Here is a 20,975-nt window from a genome sequence, read left to right as displayed (position 1 = left end):
TAAAACTTTATTTGCCAATCGGCACGGGGCGGGTGCCAGCGCTTGCCTGTGGCCAGCAGCCTGCTGATCCCTGATGTGAAGGGCACCTCTGCATGGGTGTGTGTAGTTCTGTGTATGTTCACGCCTGTGTGTGCACAGAGTGGCCCTGGAAGGTGCCGGGAACCATCATGTTTCCAGAAAGAGGAGAAGCAGGTGACCAGGGGACAGAAGAGAGGGGAGAATATTAACTGTGTGGCCTTTGGTACTTTCTGGATTTTGCCACGTTTGGACTTTTCACCTGTTTGCCAAATTCAAAATGACAAACGAAAGAGAACAAGGAAGCCTGAAATCTCCGCCTGGGGCAGGGTGAGCAGGTGGTGGGGGCGGGGGCGATGGAGACCCAGAGAGGAGGCAGAGACCAGGTGGAGGCCAGTGGAGGCCCAGGGCACCGACTCACCCGATTCTGACATTGGCATGCAGCTCCCGCACCGTCCGGGTCTCGCGCTTCCGCAGGATCTCGGCGTCGTACCAGAAGCCGCGGTCCTTGGGGTTGTCAGGGTTGTAGTTGACCATGACCTCCTGGCCCACCTCCAGGTCCTGCCACTTGATGATGTGTCGGGCACGAGCCCGGACGTTCCGTGAGTTCATCTGGACCACTCCGTTCTCTGGGTAGCTGTGGCAGGGGAAAGGGAAGGAAGCCCCGTGCTCAGACCCCAGGTGCCAGTGGACCTCACTCCCCCAACGGGAGAGAGAAGCCTGGCGGAGGGGGCCACCCGGTATACGGGTTTGGGTTACACTCATCACAGCAGCCTGGAAAGCTCCCACCCCATGATCTCACTCGCTTGTGTCAAACACAGGTATAGCGACGCGTTCCAATTACAGAAGGTGTGGTGGGTTGAAGTCCATCCTCTAAAAAGCGATGCTGGGATCCTAACCCCTGGCACCTTGGAGTGGGACTGATTTGGAAATAGGGTCGTTGCAGATATAAGGAGTACAGATGACGTCATAACAGAGGAGAGTGGCCCTAAACCTAGTGACTGATGTCCTTACGAGAAGAGGAGATGAGACTCAGACAGAGGAGGACGACACGGGAAGAGGGGGCAGAGGCTGGAGGGATGTGGCCACAAGCCAGGGACTGCCGGTCCCACCAGGAGCTGGAAGAGGCAGCAGGGATTCTCCCCTCCAGGTTTCAGGAGGGACACAGCCCGGTGCCACCTTGGGTTTGGACTTCTGGCCTCCAGGACTGTGACAGAATAAACTGTTTGAGCAAAGGCAGTGGTACTTTGTTACAGCAGCCCTAGGAAAGTAAGACAGAAGAAAACTGGGGGAGGGAAAACCTGAACTTTTTCCACATATGTGTCTTGAAAGTGATTTACATTATTTCGTTTATGTAAATACAACATACTGAAGATTAGAAAATGATAGCTGAAGTCATTATTCTGGATATGCAAGAATATTCCAGCAGCCTCAAAAAAAGGTGTAAAATAATTGAGCTAAAAGTAGCATATTCTATTAGCAACAAAGTTAAGCCTCAGCTGTGAGGGGTCAACCGCACATCTACTGCCATGAGCTGTACAGCCTGGGGCTCATTATTTTGCTAATAAATCACCAATAACAAGGGTTGCCAAGCTTTTCATGTGAAGGACCAGATAGTCAATATTTTCAGCTTTGTGAGCTGGAAGGTGTCTGCAGTGAACACTCAACTCGGCTGCTGTTACCACGAGAGCAGTCCCACCCAAGGTGTAAACGAATGGGTATTGGTGTGTTTCGATAAAGCTTTATTTACAAAAACAGGCTGTGGGCCAGATCTGGCCTGAGGGAGGGAGTTTGCAGCCACTGACCAAGAGGAGGCGAACCTGGCACCTACTACAATTCACTCATCCAATGACTCCAATAACTTTTAGAGCTAAGCTTAGGCTGTGCCAGAAACTGGTGCAGGCAGTAGGGACCCAGCAGAGAACCACAGAACGGCAGCTCCCTGCAGGCAGGCACGCTTGCCCTGTTATGACCTGACCTGTATCTCCCACATTCATGCACGGAAGCCGTAACACCCAGGGCGACTGAATTAGGAGATACGGCCTTTAGCGGTGTAATTAAAGTTAAACGAGGTGGTAAAGGCACAGCCCTGATCTAATGGGACTGCTGTCCTTATCAGAAGAGGAAGAGACCCCAGAGCTCCCTCTCTTTCCGTGCACACACGGAGGAAAGGCCACGTGAGGAGGCGGTGAGAAGGCGGCCATCTACAAGCCAGGAAGAGAGCCCTCACTGGAAACCCACCCTGCCCGTGCACTGCTCTTGGACTTTCAGCCTCCAGAACCAAGAGAAACTAAACATCTGAGGTTGAAGCCACCCAGCCGGTGGTATGTTGTCGCAGCTGCCTGGGCCCACCCAGACACCCTCCGTATTCACAGACAGGAATCCCTGGCGCCTCTCACACGGCCTGGCACACAGTATGTGCTCCATAAATATCGTGTATTCTGATGAGGGAGAGCGAGGACGTGTAAGATGGTTCCACGGGGCAGAACAACCGGGCAGCGTTCTCCGAGGAGGTCCCCACGGCGGTGGTCCTCGGGGCGGGGGGCCTCCGTGTGGTTTGGGAGCACAAGGGTGGGGCCTCGGGTCCTGGTCGCCACCCCCAAGGCAGTTCCAAACGCCAGGTCTCCCCGCGGACACTCACTCATCGTATTTCACGTGATACACGATGTCGTCCTCTGGCTTTGAGCTGGAGGTGGAGCTGCAGGGCTCATCCTGGGCCGGCGCCTTCCTCGTCACCCTGACGATCTTGGCCTCGAACCACGCGCCCATGTTCGTGTCCCGCGCGTCCACGTACTCACCGGCCTGCGGGGACAGAAAGCTGTCACTCGGCCCAGGGAAGGGACGCCAGGAGCCTGCTTTGGTTCCCGGGCCCGGATGCTCCTCACTGCGGCACTGAGGACACGGGGCCTGGGTCGTTCTCCCGGGGGAGGCCGTCTCGGGCCCTGGGGGGGCCAAAGCAGCATGCCTGGCCCCCACCTACTTGATGCCAGGAGCCCCCCCTGTAGTGACAACCACAGATGTCCCCAGAAACCTCCCAGTGTCCCCTGGGGGCAGAGCTACCCCTGCCGCGGGGCCCAGGGAGGCCAGAACGGCCCACTTTTCTAGAGAAGCTGGAAATCCAGGTGCTTCCATGAAATGCCATGATCTTAGGGGAGGATGGAGGTGGATCAGAGACAGCCCCTGCGAGGACCACGGGGAAGATACCCGCAGGCCCGGACACGGGATTCTGCTTTAGGGGTCAGGAAGGAATCCCGGAGTACTTGTGTTTCTGCCAAGGAAGCCTGCGGAGATGGTCACGGCAGGGCAGGGTGCTCAGCCTCAGGGCTGGAGGGCTGGGGGGCGCTCCCGGGGGGCAGGGCCTGGCCAGGCCGAGCACACCAACCCCAGCCTCCCGCGGGAGCCCCACCTTGTAGAGGCCCAGCTCCGTCTCGTCCCACTCGTCCTCATCCGCCTTCCCTTCCGGCTCGGCGGTGGCCTCGCCGCTGTTGGAAGACTTGTCCGACTCGCTCTGGGCCAGGCAGCAGCCGGAGTCCGTGTCGGAGAGCTCGGAGTCCCTCTCCTTGCTGCCGCCGCTGCCGCTGCTGGGGGCGGGCAGCACGAGGCTCTGCCGGACCAGCAGCTGGATGGTGTCGTTCAGGCGGACGTCGTAGTCAAACAGCGTGTGGCCATCCTCCATCTGCGGGGACACGGGACAAGGTCACCGGACACTGAGAGCGCGCCATGGGCAAAGGGACCGCACCTGCCCTCGTGGAGGCCCCGCCCTGGAACAGACCACGGGCCAGTGAAGCCTGCCCATGCCCCGGGGTGCCCAGGGAGCCCTTCCTCAGGGTCCCCAGGCCCTCTCGAGTGAGGATGCCTGCGGTCGCGCAGGGAGCATCCCTGGAAGCACGCAGCCTAACCCCGCTGTGCCGCAGCTATAAGTCCGGCTTTCATACTTTCCGTGCTTTGGAACCTCTGTTATAGTAAACACGCAGCCCCTGTACCACTGGCTCTCAGTTGAGGGTGATCCTGCCCCCAGGGTATGCTGGGCGATGCCTTAGGGACATTTCTGGTTGTCATGACAGGGCAGGGGGTGCTAGGGATGCCCTGGGACGGCCCCCCCAGAGACTGACCCACTCTGATGTCAGCAGTGCCTGGGGTGGGTGGGGGCGGGGGGAGGAGGGGCACGGGGCTGGCGGGTGCCCCGTGACATCCACCAGGTGCCTTGTAAGGCTCCAGCTCAAACCTCATCCACTCAGGCCGCCTCTGTTAACTCCCTGATACTCATGAATTCCACCCACACTAGTCACTGGCTGACGGGGAGTCTGGGAGCTGGCAGGGCTCTACACGCTGGGCGTGACTCATCAGGTGAGGGAGATTGTCTTCTAAGCTGCATCCCTAGGGCACAAGAGGCTTTGTGCTGGGGCTTTTATTAGAAACCGCCCCAGGGCACGCCACCAACACCCAACAAGGACCCTCGGCGCCCAGGAGACCCTAAGGCAGGCTCTGCTGGCCTCTGGGGATCACTCTCTGTGGGGGGGCCACCTTGGACCCCACAGGGGGCAGCGGGGGCGGGGCTGAGCAGCATCCCTGCCCCACCCTCTTGATGCTGGGAGCACCCCCCATCGTGACAACCAACTGATGGCCTCCGACATCACCCAGTGTCCCCTGGGGGCAGAACAACCTGGTTCAGAGCAGTGCCCTAATAAAGAAAGCAAGAAGAGCACACAAAAAGATCAACTTTCCCTCCTTCCCACTTTGTAACCCAAAGCCAGTGGTTCAAAGGGCTGACTTCCATTAATATGCAAACAGCACCTGGGGTCACAGGGAAAGCAAGTTCCGGGCCCTAGCTGCAGTGGTTGTTAATCCTTATCCCTGAGAATGGGATGACGGACGACCCCTCTCTAGAGAAAGGCGCATCTGAACACACCAGCGCGTGCCTGCGGTGCAGGGTCCACCAGGATCCCTTCAAAGCCCACCCTGGAGGTCGGGGCCCAGCAAGAGCCCCCGATGTGCCCAGCACGGCCCAGGTGCCACGGGGGGTCTAGGAATGAGGCGGCGCCAGCCCTCCGACGTGGAGCCGACCCAGGACGGCCGTGAGAGCAGGGAGAGGTGACACACGTGGTCACAGCAGTGTGGTCACAGCCGCCCGAGGGTGGAACGACCCAGGGTCCACTGACAGATGAGCAGCTCAACACAGGGTGGTCCTGTTCGAGCTGGGATGTTACGCACCCCTGGAAAGGGGTGGAGCCCTGACACGCGCTACCCTGTGGAAGGGCCTCGAGGACACGATGCTCAGCGAGAGCCGCCAGACACAGAAGGACACCCACTGCAGGTGCCACCGACAGGAGGTCCCGAGGGGAGTCAAACTCAGAGGCAGGAAGTGGGTTCGCGGTGGCCACGGGCTGGGGAGGGGAGGAGGGGAGCGATCGATAAACAGTGCAGGGCTTCCTCTGGAGGTGATGGAAACGTGCGGTGATGGTTCAGGTCTCCACGAATACACTGAAAACCAGCGAACTGCACACTTTAAATGGATAAATTGTATGGTATGCCAATTTTATCTCAATAAAAAAAAAGTTTTCTTTAAAGAAGCCAATATAGGGAATTCCCTGGCGGTCCAGTGGTGAGGAGGCTGTGCTCTCACCGCCGAGGGCGCGGGTTCAATCCCTGGTCGGGGAACTAAGATCCCACAAGCTGCGAGGCGTAGCCAAATAAACAAATAAAATAAGCCAACATAAAAAGGCTACACCTGTATGATTCCAAATACGGGACATTCTGGAAAAGGCAAAACTATGGAGACAGGGAAAGGATCAGTGGTTGCCAGGGGTTGGAGGGAGGGAGGGATGACCAGGCAGATCGCAGACCATTTTTAGGGCAGTGACACTATTCCGTGTGACACCATGATAGTGGATACACCTTATACACTGGCCCAAACCCACAGAGTGTACAACACCGAGAGGGACCCCAAATGTCACCTATGGACTCTCAGTGATGATAATATGTCAACATAGGTTTACCAGTTGTACCAAAGGCACCTGGTGGGAGGCAGGGGTGGCACAGTGCAGGGGCGGTGTGGGGAGGGAGAGGGCAGGGGGTATATGGGAAATCTCTGTACCTTCCTCTCAATTCTGCTGCGGACCTAAAACTGCTCTAAAAAATAAAGTTTGTTAGTTTCTTAAAAACAGACGGAGATAGGGCATCCCTGGTGGTGCCGTGGTTAAGAATCCGCCTGCCAATGCAGGGGACACGGGTTCAAGCCCTGGGCCGGGAAGGTCCCACATGCTGCGGAGCAACTAAGCCCGTGCGCCACAACTACTGAAGCCCGCGTGCCTAGAGCCCGTGCTCCGCAACAAGAGAAGCCGCCGCAATGAGAGGCCCGAACACCGCAACAAAGAGGGGCCCCCGCTCACCACAGTTGGAGAGGGTCCGCACGCAGCAATGAAGACTCAACACAGCCAATAAATAAATAAATAATACAATAAGTATTTTTTAAAAAGACAGATGGAGAAAGGCAAGTGTCCCCCGCACCACTCCAACAAGGAAACCAGCAGAGGGCAAGCCAAATGTCATTAAAAAGGATGACAAGACGCAGGTACCCAGTGCCCGGTGCCTCCGCGGTCAGGCAGACCCCTCAGCACTGTGGACATTCGGGGCCGGTCATTCTCTGTGGGGGGGCCCGTCCTGAGTGCTATGGGGTGTGGAGCAGCCTCCCTGGCCCTCGCACACCGGACGCCAGCAGCAGCACCCCGGTCGTGACAACCACAGATGACACTGCCCAGTGTCCCCGGCGGGGCCCACAGAGCTAGAGGCCCTCAGGTGTGCCCCCGGGGCGGGTACCCCACTGCACACTATGCCCACGGCAGCATCATTTGCAAGCAAACCGGTGGCTCGTCCCGACAAAGGCACGTTACACAACTGTACGTGACAGTCAAACGCAGAAAGTAGAAGCGCCTCACACACACGTTCACGCAAGTGAGGATGGTTGCAGAGGATACGAAATCAACGGAGGCACCTGGACAGGGGAGAGGCAGCGGGGGAGCCGGGAGGGAGCCCGTGGGCGGGCTTTGGTTTTACAAGGAGCACGGGGACGTGGCCGAGTCAGGCCGCCAACCCACTGGGCTCCTGTCTCCAGGCATTTTCTACCCACAGAGCCTGCCCCTCACATCTGTGCCGGGTCAGGAAGCTAGGCGGACAGGAGGGGCTCACACACGCACAGACACACAGACACACACAGACACACACACACACTCGCCTCTCGGTAGAAGGATTCTGCGGGCTGGGCCAGGCTGGCCCGGGGCTCTGCCTCCAGGACAGATCCAACTGCTTCCTGGGACCCCTTCTGGAAGGTTCCAGAAGGGGCCCGCAGCGGGCAGGAAGGAGCGTGCACAACTGCTTGCCGTGGTGGTGAGAAGGTGTGTGTCGGGTACCCCTCTGCCTGGCCCGAAGCTGTGCACAGCCGGCTGGGAAGTGTGGGGAGAGGGCTCGGCCCAGGGGAGGGGACCGAATGCACTGAGTCTGCGTTCCTTCTGAGACCCTAAAACTCCAGCTGAGGCTCAGGGCAGTAATAAAAGCTGTGCAAGGTGAGTGACAGGTGAGCTGCACCCGAGATGACAGGTTCTTACGTTAAAATTAAATGTGCCGTTAAAATCCTGGAGGACCAAAGCTCCCGGTGAAAATCGCTTAAACTGCCTATAGAAAACACATACACAGAGCGGACATCCCTGAGGGTCCAGCTGAGACTCCATGCTTCCCCTCAGGGAAGATCCTGCGTGTCACTCGGTGTGGCCAACACAACAAAAACAAAAAACATATACACATGGTTTGGGGCAGGTGACCCTGCTTGGCAGATCCGGGTGCAAAGGCAAAGCCGCGCACGGCATTTAGATCACATCCCTCTCTTTTAATCTGGAAGCTCCCAGTCCGTCGGGAATTCTGGGCACAGGCACAGCGTACAGTGAAATAAATAAACACACAGACCACTTGACAAAGAGCTCCCTCCCCTAAGCCTGGATTCAAAGCTCAAACCAGTGACAGTTGCAGCTCACTTTCTGCCCCCTCAGGGCAATTTGGGGGGATACGTTTCAGGTGCTGAGTGCTGCCCAGCGGCAAAGGGCACAGGATACAAAGGACACAGGCCAGGGGTGGTTCTCCTGTAGGGTTGCAGGCAGCGATCAGGAGAGGTGGAGGGGCCGTAAACCAGACGGCAGGCCCCTGAGGAGGGCGTGTGAGCCTCCCGCCAAGACATCTATAAGGGCCAGACGGCAGGGCTAGGAGAGAAATCAAGTGAGACACCATGCAGCCTCCCTTCCTGGGGCTGTAGCCCCAGTCCCCACCTTCCTGTCTAGGCCTCCAGAGCAACCTGGGGTTCAGGCCAGACAGACGGATGGGCAAACAGAGGAGGGAAGAAAAGGCATGAAGCAGGATTCCTGAGGGTGGGGCCACGGGCGGTCAGAGGCACGATCCTCTCTTCACATCCCAGCCCGTCCACGGATGGGTCCTGACACGTGAACTCTGCCCTGTGACCCTACCGGGCCACATCTGAGGCTACACCCTGGAGTGGCATTTCAGGGGGTCTGCACGGCCCAGGCTATCTAGCACGTGGCGACATCATGACATCACTGGCCACCTTCGGCCTCGTGGTCCTGCGGGGCTCCGGAGCGTGTGCCTAGGGGAGCGGGCACGCGTGTTTTCTCAAGCTGAGAACTTTTCTCAGCTTCTGAGTTCAAATAGGACAAAAAACCCACAGACGTGCTCCACACCCACAACCCTCTTTGGGGTCCTCCATGGCTTTGGAGGGTGGAAAGGGGTCTTGAGTCCAAGCACTGTGAGTACCAGTGCTCTGGAGAGAGGCGCCTGCGGAAGAAGCTGGCGTGTAACTGCCACACCCTGGCCAGCGGGACAGTTCCGGCTGCCCATGTTTTGTAAATAAAGTTCTACTAGCACCGGAATCAGGACGCGCCCACTCATCTGGGTTCTGTGTTCTGTTCAGGGCTTTCAATGGCAGAGGCGAGCGGACAGACAGCTCAGTCCAGCACCGGTTACCACTGCGTCCTACAGAATGGGTTTGCTGACCCCTGACCTAGAGGGCGTGTCTCCAGCCAGGAGCTCTGGGTAGGGGGAGAAGGGACCCTCCCTCACGCAGCCCAGCCGGAAAGACGGGTCTCCAGGAGGGGGCTGTCTTGTTTGCTGCCTGACCCTGTCCTTTGGGAAAACGGGTCGACACGCGGGAAAGGCCTATCCGGCGGGGACGTCTGGTGGGGCACTGTGACGTGAGTGACCCTTGAAAGGCCATTCCCAGGATGCCATTTCACTTGCTCTTTCAGGCTGCTTTCCTTAGGTCAATTGCATAAGCAATTCGTTCTCAGCTGGGGACAATTGTGCCCCTGGGGGGGGGCACCGGGTCATGCCTGGGGAATCTGGTCTTTATGACTGGGGGTGGGCCGGGGAGGCTCCTGGCATCAAGTGGGTGAGACCGGGGAGGTCGCTCCACACCCCAGAGCGCCCAGGCTGGACCCCCCCCCCACGGAGGATGGTCTGGCCCTGATGTCAGCAGCGCCCGGGGCGGGGGGTGGGGGGGGGAGGCCCTGCGCTACATGATTTATTGCCACTTTACGGTGAGCCAGGCGTGGAGCTCCGCACCCCTACCCCTCAACATCCGTGACCTCCTTGAATTCTCACCACGCGCGTGCGTGATGAGCCCCACCTGACGGCAAAGCACAGGGACCGTCCCAGGCCAGAGCCACTTGGCCAGGGCACGTGGGCAGGTTCAGTGCAAACACTGTACCTGAGCGCGTGAAAGGCACCACACATGACGGCTATTGTTATTTTTCCGGGCAGCTGAGGGAAAAAGAAAAAAAAAAAAAAAAAAAAAAGAGGCGCCAGACGCCTCTCGCCCTTGCCCAGGCTGGGCCAGCCGCCCAGCGTCCCTTCCCCCCATTCTGCTCCCTGCATTTCCGCCAATCAAGCGACATAACCGCCAACCTATTCAGCCGGAGCCAGGCGGCCACGACACCCTCCCATATCCTAGAGAAAGACTCAGCGCTGGTTCTGCTTTATCGGCCGGCTCGACCTCACCGCAGACCTTGGACTGTGATGCCCTGTTTCTTTAAAAAGGGGGGAAGAAAAACAGAGGTGGGGGGAGGGATTGCGAACACGCTCTAGAACATTCTGTAAAAACAGCAGCTCTCTGGCACCCGCTGGAAGCTGCGCTGCGTCCTCTGGTGATCGGCCCGGCCTGTGTGCAGACCTGACTTGCCTCGAGGTGCTGCTGTTGGGTGCCTTTGTCCCCCACCCTCCTGGCGCTGTCCGCACCTCCCTGGGAGGCCAGGCCACCTCCTGGTCGCGCAACCTTGGGGAAATTGCATCACGGCCGAGGCCTGGCTCCCTTACCCAGAAGACAGAACCAGCTACGCATCAGCCCGCTGAGCGGGCAGGGCGCAGGGAAGGGGGTGAGCAGCAGTTAGAGGTTACACGGGAGCAGTGAACCTTCTGAGAACTTTGAAAGCTGCACTTGGAGAAGGAAGGCAGGGTTCAGAGCGCTCTCACTGCCGACATCCTGATGATAAAGGAACGATGCTTATCCTCACGCTTTATAATTCACACAGACGTTACGAAGGCTTTGGTATGATCACCTATCACGTTCCTGATGCAGAGAGATGGGGGTTTGGTTACGTGGGTGTAGACATTTGTCAAAACTCCAAATGGTCCGCTTAAGACGCGTCTCTCTCTATGTGCAAATTGCATCTAAAGAAACAAGAACCGTAAACAAACAGTGTACTCTAGTCGAGGGCGGCCAATGCTGAGGGGTTTAGGGGACGACGTGAACCAGCGCCTGGAACCTTCTCTGCGATGCATCCCCCAACATACACGGGGACCGACAGAGGCAGAGAGACAACTGCGTGCAAAAGCAAACGTGGGAAACGTCAGTGTAAAAGCCACGGGTAGGTGTCTAGGCGTCGGTGGCCCTTTCGACTTCTCTGCATGTTTTTGAACGTAAAGGTTAAAATGTACGGTGCCCGACCCACAGCAGGCACCCAGAAATATTCACTGCCTTGAACTTAAGACGACTCGATCCAACTCGCCTTTGAACAATGCCGCAAACTGTGTAGCCAGTGCCCGCGAGAGATCTTCAGAAACTCGGTGGAAGGACCTTCTGCTGAATACAAAGACTGAGGGGCAAATCGAAATCAGTTTGGATGCCACAAAACACGAGTCCCCGTCGGAGGAGAGAGAGAGACAGCATCCCAGCGGAGCTCCACTCCGGGCCCTGCCTTTCTCCACCCGCGCTGCACACACACACGTGACCGCAGTCAAAGCCACGAGTTCGCCAGCCCAGACTCGGCTCGGCTTCCCCTCCCCAGGCAGGGTGCGTTAACTCAGATGCTCAAGACCTTCAAGTCCTCAGATCTCTCACAGGAAGGAGGCGAAAGGTCTCCGAGGGCGCCTGGAGCCCAAGAAATTAATCATCAGGTCTCATTTCCAGGAGGCAGACAGGATCCTCCCAGCCCCCAGAAAATCCTGGCCAGGCGAGGAGCGTTTATTTTTCAATCTAGACACCAGATGGCGGCAGCACCCAGTTCAAAATGCGACAACAACAAAGTGAGAGCCTGACTGAACACTTTCAAGCCCGTGTACTCTCTGTGCCGAGGTCCCTACGGGCCGCCCAACTCCAGGGTGGCCCCAGAAGACGGGAACGACACGTTCTACTAGACCATCTTCTGTCACTCAGGGAAATCCCAGTCACAGCCTGGCCTGTCGTCCTCCCCACAAGACACCGACAAGAACAGACACCCCCAGGGGTGCCGCTAGAGAAAGTGTCCCCCAAGTGAGCAGCCGATAAAGCAAGAGTGGCCGTTTTCCACTGCTGCAGGGGCTGGGGCCTGGGGGGAGGTGGGGGTGGATCTCAAAGAAAGGAAACAGAGGAGCAGGGCCCGCTGAGCCCGGGGAAAGCACAAGCCCCTGAGCGGGGCAGCCCCCGCCGCCGCCTCCGCTGGAGAGGAGGCCCAGAAGTGGCGGAAATTCCTGATTAGCAACCACCATCTGAATAAACTGATCCAAATTTCTAGAAAACCCTGCAGAGGTCAGGAGCTAAGTAGGTGCAGACCGTGAGCCATCGGTGTGTGTGTTTCAAAGAAAAACCCGGTCCCTTCCGTCCTAGTGTCTGAGTAATGACCCTAGGCTCTTCCTCGAAATTCATCAGCCCTCCATCGGCCACTTCCAACTCCTTTTTTCTAGGAACTATGTCGAGGGGAGCATCAGAAAAAGGGGGGAGGGGGCTGGGAGTTTAAAAGCCCCCAAACGCAGCAGATTTGAGGGCCTGGTGTGTCAGTCTAGGAGTCGAGCCTTTGTTCCTGGCTCAGGAACCGGAGGTTTCGGTGGAGGAGCGGACAGTATGGGGGGGAGAGAATATGTGTGTGTGTGTGTGTGTGTGTGTGTGTGTGTGTGTGTGTGTGTGTGTGTGTGTGTGTGTGTGTGTGTGTGTGTGTGTGTGTGTGTGTGTGTGTGTGTGTGTGTGTGTGTGTGTGTGCGTGCGCGCGCGCCCGTGTGCGCGGTGCTTGGGTGAGGCAAGAACAAAGGTGCTGGGCGGGCGGGCAGGCGGGCGGGCAGCCTGCAGGGCGGGTTTACCTGCTTGCCCCGGTAGAAAAGCCTCTGCAGGCCTGGCTCCACGTGGAATAGCTCCTGGATCTTCTTCCTCAGCTCTTCCACCTTCGTCAGCCTGGACAAGGAGTCCACAGTGTGGGCCACCTTCCCATCCATGGTGCGAACCTGGATCCACATGGTGCCTGCTGCTGGGAGGATGAGAGAGCCGGGACCCCCCGGTCAGTTCTGCCGTCACCACTACCACCACCCGGCCGTGCCACGCTCGGGTCATCTTTGCTATTGTGCAGACTGTGGACACCAGACAACTCCCGGGACGCCCTCCCAGCCCCGTAATCCCCCTAGACTGGCACAGCTGGCCGAGTGAATTAAGGAGTTAATGCATTCACCAGTAGCACCGGTAGACGACGGAGGAGGGACGGGAAATTAAGGCAGAGCAAAAGGCATCTTGGACCACTCAGTCAACCCACCCTGCCTTTCACAGAGGAGGAGGGGAAAAAAAAATCAGCGTCCAGAGGACGAAGGGGGACACAGCCAGACACTGAGGGGCCGAGTAGGCTCGTCCATTCATTCATTCATTCATTCCCCGAATGCACACTGACGCCAGAGGGAAACCCAAAAGTCCGGCTTGGGCTGGAACTTCAGAAGTCCCAGGAAACTCAACTAAGTGTGACCGAAGGGGAAGGAGCCCACCCGAGAATCGGGAGCTCGGGACCCCGGGCGCTCGCGGCCCCCCGCCGCCCCCCCCCCCCGCGCGCGTGCGCGACGGGGCCCGGCCCCGCGGTGGCCATGGCAACCGGCCGCCCCGGCCCGGCCGCCCCCGCGCGCGCAGCGCTACTCACCTCGGCCCCACGGCCGTCCAGAGCTCCAGGCTGCGTTTCCCGGACCCGACGCACGGCCCGGAGCCCCTCTTGTTCTCCCGCCCGCCCGCGCGGGCCACGCCGGCGAGCCCACGCCCACCCCCACCGCCAGGACCGGCCGAAGGGCCCGCGCGCCAAGTCCCGCCCCTTCACTTCAGCCGCCTCCCTGATTGGCTCCGCTGCGACCGGCCGCCCCGCCCCGATCGCTCCCCATTGGCCCAGACGCGCCCGGGGACCTAAGGGCGCGCGAAATCGGGCTCGGGCGCGACAATTGAATCGCGGGGCGCCCCGCGCGCAGGCGCGGAGCCTGACATCCTCCCCCGCCGCTCGCCGGGCCCTCCCCCACCCAGCCGGCGCGACCCCCGCTGGGCGCCGGGGATGTTCTGCTCGCCCCTGCCCGAGCCCGGGCTGCCAGGGGCGACTCCAAACGGCCGGCAGGGCGGGGGCCAGAGCCCGAGACCGCGTGTAGGACAGCCCCGGCGCGGGGGACGCGTGCGCCCATGCTGGCCTAGAGTCCCGGAAAGTTTTGCAAAGCCAAGGCGCCGGGTGCGCCGAGTCCTGCCCGCCACCCCCCGCCCGCTCCCTGGCCCGGGCTGGCACCCCAAGCCGCCTGACCGCTCACGATCCACTCGCCTGCTTGCGCGCTGGCCCTTCTGAGGATGGCAGAGGAGCCGCGTGTGTGGCCGGGACCCCGCGCGGACGTGCGTGCGATCCCGAGCGCCCGGACGGCCACCACTGCCCGCTGCGCTGCCAGCTGCTCTGATTTTTTTCCCGCGAAAACTTGGCGTTTGGGAGTTGCGGGGCCACAGGAGGCCGCGCCGGGGGCGGGCGCCTGCCTGGTGATTGGCCGCCGCAGTGGCGGGAAGCGAGAAAGGGGGTGGGGGGCGCCCCCGCCTCTGTCCACCCCCCCCCCCCCGCCCAGCGGGCCACGGCCCCGCCCAGCCCTGCGCGCTCTGCTGGGCGCGCCCAGCGTGCAACGGGGCCGGGTGGCGGGACCTGAGTCCCCCCACCATGGGTGCCCTCCAGGAGCCCTAGGGATCCCCCCCGGGGCAGGGACCCCCCCAGGGTAGAGACCCCCGACCTCCTAAGTCTGTTCCTTCAGCCCCTCTCACCAGACAGGCACTGACCAGTAGGGCAGGAAGGCCGGAATCAGTGTCTAAATTCTGCAGGAGAATTTGGGGGGACCCCCCCAGGAGACTTCCTGCACCCCGATGACGGGCCTGATGGCCCCAGCCCGATTTCCCAGCGTCAGGGCCCGCCAGCGCTCCCCACCCTACCCACCCGCAGGGCTTGTTTGCTGGTTTTTCCCGCCTCGTTTTCCCGCCTTCTCCGGGCTGTCCAGGCGGGCAGGGCTGCCCTCCCCCCTCCGCCCTGCCTGCTCTGCTCTGGCCAGTTTTGGCGGGCACACAGTGACCCATGCTAGGCACCTACAAAGTGCCTGGACAGGGTGCTCAGAGCTGGGGTGCACGAGTGAGCGAGGCCGACCCTGTTGGTGGTCTCTGGGAGGTTACATTCTTATCTGGGGAGACCAGCGAGAAAGGAATAAGTAAAGCAAATCATTTCAGATACCACACATGCAACGAAGACAGGACAAGAGCTGGAGACTAACCAGCGGCCATGTGGGGGTGGGGAGAGAGGGCACTCTGGTTGAGGTGGAGACGTGGGCCTCTGTGAGCAAGATGACATTTGAGCCGAGATCTGAGATGAGAAACCAAGGACAGATGGGTCGAGGCGGGAAGAGCAAACTCAGAGGCCGGAAAAGGCTTAGAGATGGACGGAGAGCAGGGCAGACACAGCAAAGGAGAGGGCGGGCGGGAGCGGATGAGATCAGAGGGGTGTCATATAAGACCTTGCAGGCCACCAGGAGGACTTTGGTCTTTCTCTTGAGAGCGGCGGGTAGCAGCATGGGAGGGCTGTGAGCAGAAAAGCCACGGGCTCCAATTTATGTTTTTACAAGGTTTCTCTCGCCGCATGTAGCGTTCCTTCCATCTTGGTGCTGGTACTTCTGCTTTTATTTCCCCCGGCGGTAGGCAGACTAATGGCCCCTCAAAGATGTCCACATCTTAATCCCTGGAGCCTGTGACTATAGCAAAAGGGACTTTGCAGAGGGGATTAAAAAGATTGTCAGATGGGGAGATTCACCTAGATTATCTGGGCTGGTCCAGTGTGATCACAAGGGTCCTGATAAATGAAAGAGAGTGGCAGGAGGGTCGAGTCAGAGACGTGACGATGGAACTAGAGGATGGAATGATGAAACCAAAAGACAGGGAAGCTTCTAGAAGCTGGAAAAGGCAAAGGACAGATTCCTTCCTAGAACCCTAGAATATCATCCTGCCAACACCTTGACTTTAACTCCATTATCAGACTTCTGACCTCCACAACTGTAAGAGAATTCATTTGTATTGTTTTAAAGCATGGAATTTGTGGACATCTGTTACAGAAGCCATCAGAAACTGATAGGCTCCAATACATGAAGTCCGGGTGCTCCTGTTAATCTTCTCCACCTTCAGGACTTCATCAATGCCACTGATTGCATTGCTAGATGCTCACCCATCAGCCAAGCGGAGACCACATTGCAGGTGTGAGCAGGTAGGCAGGCCTCCTCGAGCTCGTGAAGCAGGTGAAATCCTACAAATCGACAACACCTGCTGCAGGAACCCAGCCTGTTCCTGGCGCAAGCATGGCATCTGTTTGTGCCTGCTGTTGCTAAAACTCAGCGTGGCCGAAAGAGAAAATAGACTGTATATTCATGTACATTTGGTGTGGGGCACAACCCAGGCTCCTTGGATATCTGAGGCTAAGTGACACAGAAAGAGGTGTCTGGCTTTCCCTGCAGAAAAGACCTTGAGTGGTGGCAATGCAGGGCCCCATTTCTCTAGTCATTTCGAGAAAGTCAGAGGAGTTTCTTGGGTTCCTTAACAGCCATGAACAAGAGACTATGCCAAGCACAACAGCCTTCTCTCTCTCCAAGAGAAGCTTACCAACCATTTGAAAAGACAAGACATCGACATCCACGAGAGACATCACATCAAATAAAGCAAGATACAACAAAGTAAATGAGGCCTGCCAGAGCCTGGAGAATGGACACTTCCTAGAGCCTCTTCTGTTTCAGTGTCCTTCCCACTTAGGGCCCAGCCCACACACAAATCGGGCACCAGGAATAACTGAGAGGGTGCAACGGGCCTCAGTTTCCCTTTTGCAAAATGATATGCACTCAACGATCATTAAGTCATTCAACAAACTTTAATTGCCCTCCCTTGTCTAAACCAGGCCCTGGGTCCGGCAAACAGTGTCCTGCCCTAAAGGGACTTCCCATCCAATGGAGGAGTCGCGGGCACAAAGACAAGTGTCCTCTCTGGAGGGAGCTAGCGCTTCATGATGGTGTCCGTGGTTACGTGGAGCCCCCAGTGCTCTGAGCATCTTTAGGACACAGCAGACTCCATGTCCTGGCCACAGCTATCGTTTTCCTTCTAACACACACTGATATATAAATAGAGAGCTATTAAAGTGAAAACGATTGGGAATTCCCTGGCAGTCCGACGGGTAGGACTCTGAGGGTTCACTGCTGAGGGCACGGGTTCAATTCCTGGTCGGGGAACTAAGATCGCACAAGCGGCACAGTGTGGCCAAAACAAACAAATGATTTTCTGCATAGGACCCAGCATCAATGTGTGAACCCTGAGTGCGGGTGCACACACCACGTTTGAGGGGCATCTGATGGGGCAGAAAGTACCCCTGGGCTCATGCCCTGTGCCTCTCCATCTGCAAATGGAGCTCATGAAACCCTCCTCACCAGAGGGCCTGGAAGAATTCTCCCCACCCAGACCCCTAGACCTCTGGCAGGATGACAGGTGTTGCCTATTTGGCAGGAATGTTGGGATCTTGTAGTTTTCTTGTTTGTTTGTTTGTCTGTTTCCTAGGAAAAAGAGGTCAGGCTACCATTTCACCAGCCCATGAGGACTTTGGGATTCCCAAGCAGCCGAGTACCCAGCAACCTTGCCTCCCACCCTGCCGTTGGGAACCCCTTCCCGGAACCCTGGCTGGATGATGTCACAGATGGATGACCTCACTGCGGCCAAGGAACCGGGGATCTCAATGACATGGGGGAGGGGGGAGGATGTTTCTCTGTCACCCCAACCCCTCATGTCTGTGGTGAAGTCGATCGAATTAGTGCTGCCCAAGGATGCGGTCTACCTGGCCGGCTCCAGCATAAAAGGGCAGGTGGTTCTAACTCTGAATAGCACGCTGGTGGACCCCATTGTGAAGGTGGAGCTCGTGGGAAGAGGTTATGTGGAGTGGAATGAGGAGATTGGGGCATCCCGCGATTACAGTCGAGATGTTATTTGCAACAACAAGGCTGACTACGTGTACAAGACAAAGACATTCCCAGTGGAGGGTAAGGACAAGGCTGGCTGCCAACCTTAGCCAGAGTAGGAACTGGGGGCTGGAAGGTAAACACATCTGTTAGTCAATCAACAACCCCCGCCCCTGGGATATCAGAAGTGGGCAGAGGCCTGGTTCACGTGGTCACAGGGAAAGAGATAGGAGGGAGAAGACTAGGAGAGATCTTCGAGGGAAGGACTGACTAGTCCCCAACTCTGCCACATTCAGATCTAAAGTCTGGACAGACATCAGGGAGCCTGAGCTGCTAAGGAACTATATGTCCTTTCCAAATGCGTTCATGGGGGTGTTTCTGGGTAGCCTACAGTCAAGCAGAACACTTAGCCGATGCTTGACTGAACAAAGTTGAATTGTAGATTTTTAAACATTTTAGAGAGGGTCGCCCAGGAAGGTCTCTCCAAAGAGGTGACTCCGGAGATCAGATCTAGTGATGGAAGGGGTACCTGCCCAGATATCCAACGGAGGAAAGGCGACGTGCTGGGCCTTCATACTCAGCAATTAGGCCACCTCTCCGTGTCCCAGTTGACCCATCTGGAAAATGGGAATAGGAAAAAGTCCTGCCTCCTAAGTCTGTCGTGAGGACTTAATGATTTCATGGCATGTCAAGAGCTTAGAATAGTGGGGGGTATACAGTAAGTGCTTGATAGGTGTTTGTTCTTTCAACCAAAACACCCCCCCATCCCTTACCACCCACAGCATCAGGTACCACCCTTCTCTGTTTCCAAGGGAAGCATCCTTTCTCCTCGGAAGCATCAGCCTCAAGCCTGCATTGGATTCACTCATTTATTTCACAAACATATATTAAGCACCTACTTTACACAACAGCCCTGCTGGGTGCTGGGAATGCAACAGCGAAGAAAACAGACAGGGTCCCTGGCATCACTGGGGTTGCCATCAGGCAGGGAAAACACACTAATAAGAGGGTTTTGGAGAAGTGCAAAAAAATAAAATAAAACAGGGCGGTCACAGAGATGGGGGGCAGTGTGAGTCCCTCCCTGGTCCTCTGTCATCACTCAGTCAATCAACACATATTAAGCACCTACTGTATGCTGTGCATTGAAGGCCAAGCCCTGCCAGGGCAGGGATAATTGCCTGCCTTGGGACCCAAGATATGTTTGTTGAATGAATGTGTGATCGAATCCTGCAGGCCGGACCTCCAGTTTCCCAGGCCCAGAGCAGGGGTGAGCAAGTCCCAGTCGGTGGTTTGGGGTGACCACTCCAGCCTCATTCCCCACCCAGGGTACCCTCCCCAGCCCAGCTGAGGCCTAGTATTGATGGGCGTAGGCTTTTTCGATCCCTAAAAATCACAAAGCTCAGCCTAGCTCAGAGACAGACAGGCCAGGTCCAGGACAAGCTCCCTGCCAAAACAATAAAGAAAGAGAAGGGGGAAGAAAAGACGCTAGAACCTTCTGATGGCATCGGTGTGTTTTGCTTTCAGATAATTGGTTAAGTGCAGGCAGCCACATCTTTGACTTCCATTTCAACTTACCTCCCAGGCTCCCTTCTACCTTCACCAGCAAAATCGGCCAAGTCTTATACTTCGTGCAGGCCTCCTGCATGGGTCGCGAACACATTCTAGCCAAGAAGAGAATGTACTTGTTGGTTCAAGGGACTTCTTCGAATTTCCACGCAGAAAACCCATTGCAGGTAGTGATGCGGGAGGAGCAGGGGTGGGGGCTTGTCCTCAAAGGTCCCCGGAGGCAGGGGGAGGCCGGCGGCCAGGGGAGAGGGGAGGTTCCAACCTAGAAGAAAGAAAGGTGTTGGCTGCCCCTCCGGCCCAGTGATTTCGCAAAAGGAGAATCAGAAACGAGGGCAGGAACTGAGCCAGCGGCTCTCAAGCGGGGTGATTCTGTCCCTGCAGGGGACGCTGGGTGATGTCTGGGGACATTTGCGGTTGTTGCCACTGGGGAAGGGGGATGAGGGGGATCGAGAGGCCAGGGATGCTGCTCAACACCCCGCAGTGCCCCCCACGGAGAATGACCTGGGTCCTCAATGTCCTTTACCTCATGGTAAGCAGAGGCTCCACTGTGACCCCCCTGAGTGAGGGTCCTGGGCACTCGGTGACTCTCTAGGCACTGATAATGGAGATGGTGCTGCCCCCACCACCACCAAAAAAGCACGGAAAGGGGCTGCCCTCCATCCAGGGGGAAGGAAGGGCCTTGCGGCATTGGTCACCTGAGCGGAGGACGTTTTTGGACAACTTCTGGAGGCCAGGTGTAGAGGCAGAAGTAAGGGAGGGTGGAGTTATGTTGGCTAAAGTCACGTCACCTCCCCGGGGACTCATTTGTCATCAGAGCGTGGTGGCGGACAGGGCTGGCATTTTAGTCTCCAAGGTCCAAGTTAAAAATCCCAGCGTCCCCACCTACCTGCTGTGTGACCCTCTGCAAGTGATGTGGCCTCTCTGTGCCTGCATTTCTTCAGATGTCAAATGGGCACAGAGATGGTGCCTGCCCGCTAGGTCTCAGGAGGAGCAGTGAAGAGACTTCATACAAGTTCAGGGCCTCGCACAGTGGCCAGCACAGGTGGCTGCGGGGAGCCCCAGAATGTTTATGCTGCTGCCACGAGTAGCCTTGCGGTTTTTTGTTTTTGGTGTTTTTTTTTCTTTGGCCGCACTGCGCGGCATGTGAGATCTTACTTCTCCGACCAGGGATCGAACCTGAGCTCCCTTCCGTGGAAGCACGGAGCCTTAAGCGCTGTACTACCACCAGGGAAGTCCTGGGTAGTCTTATCTGTGTACCAGGGATCATCTCTAGCCTGGCTGACCTCAGGGGAGGGTTCCAGGGGGGTAGATGCTTGGAGGGGTGGATCAGAGGTGAGCAGACCTGAGCTCAAGGCCCACTTGGCCACCTGCTCCCTGTGTGACCTTGAGCAGGCTCTTGCCCTTGGCTTGAGAGCTAATCTAGGGTGCAGGGGGCACAAGACAGGAACTGAGGCAACATGCTGGTGTGGGACCAGAACTGGCTTGAGAGCACTACCTCCAGACGCCTCACTAGCCGATGGCGTTGGGCAATTAACAGCATCTCCCAGGGCCTCAATTGTCCTGATCTGTACAATGGGAAGAATAATAATGCTGTCCTCAACTGTGAGCATTGCGAAGCACCCACAATGGGTACACATAGGGAG

At 57.6% G+C, this 20,975-nt stretch overlaps 2 protein-coding genes across 3 annotated transcripts in view; one reads left to right on the top strand and one right to left on the bottom strand.

The window, feature by feature from the left end:
- The window catches only part of UHRF1 (ubiquitin like with PHD and ring finger domains 1), a 36,086-nt gene extending 21,840 nt beyond the window's left edge, over positions 1-14,246 (bottom strand). Inside the window, exons 1-5 of one of the 2 annotated variants that reach the window (XM_057710326.1) lie at positions 14,085-14,246; positions 12,619-12,779; positions 3,422-3,691; positions 2,657-2,817; positions 437-652 (exon numbers count right to left, since the gene is read on the bottom strand). In XM_057710326.1, the coding sequence (XP_057566309.1) occupies positions 437-652; positions 2,657-2,817; positions 3,422-3,691; positions 12,619-12,771 (800 nt within the window). In that variant the 5' untranslated portion in view covers positions 12,772-12,779; positions 14,085-14,246. The remainder of the gene's footprint in view (positions 1-436; positions 653-2,656; positions 2,818-3,421; positions 3,692-12,618; positions 12,780-14,084) is intronic. The other variant, XM_057710327.1, reaches the window with a different exon arrangement.
- Positions 14,247-17,584: 3,338 nt separating this feature from the next.
- The window catches only part of ARRDC5 (arrestin domain containing 5), a 10,446-nt gene continuing 7,055 nt past the window's right edge, over positions 17,585-20,975 (top strand). The window contains exons 1-2 of the mRNA XM_057708484.1: positions 17,585-17,847; positions 19,291-19,499. Coding sequence (XP_057564467.1) covers positions 17,595-17,847; positions 19,291-19,499 — 462 coding nt within the window. The 5' untranslated portion in view covers positions 17,585-17,594. The remainder of the gene's footprint in view (positions 17,848-19,290; positions 19,500-20,975) is intronic.

Source organism: Hippopotamus amphibius, chromosome 15 (assembly GCF_030028045.1).
Source record: "Hippopotamus amphibius kiboko isolate mHipAmp2 chromosome 15, mHipAmp2.hap2, whole genome shotgun sequence".
Classification (NCBI taxonomy): domain Eukaryota; kingdom Metazoa; phylum Chordata; class Mammalia; order Artiodactyla; family Hippopotamidae; genus Hippopotamus; species Hippopotamus amphibius.
The sequence above is the reverse complement of the archived record's forward strand: the minus strand, read 5'-3'. Positions and strand labels throughout refer to the sequence as shown.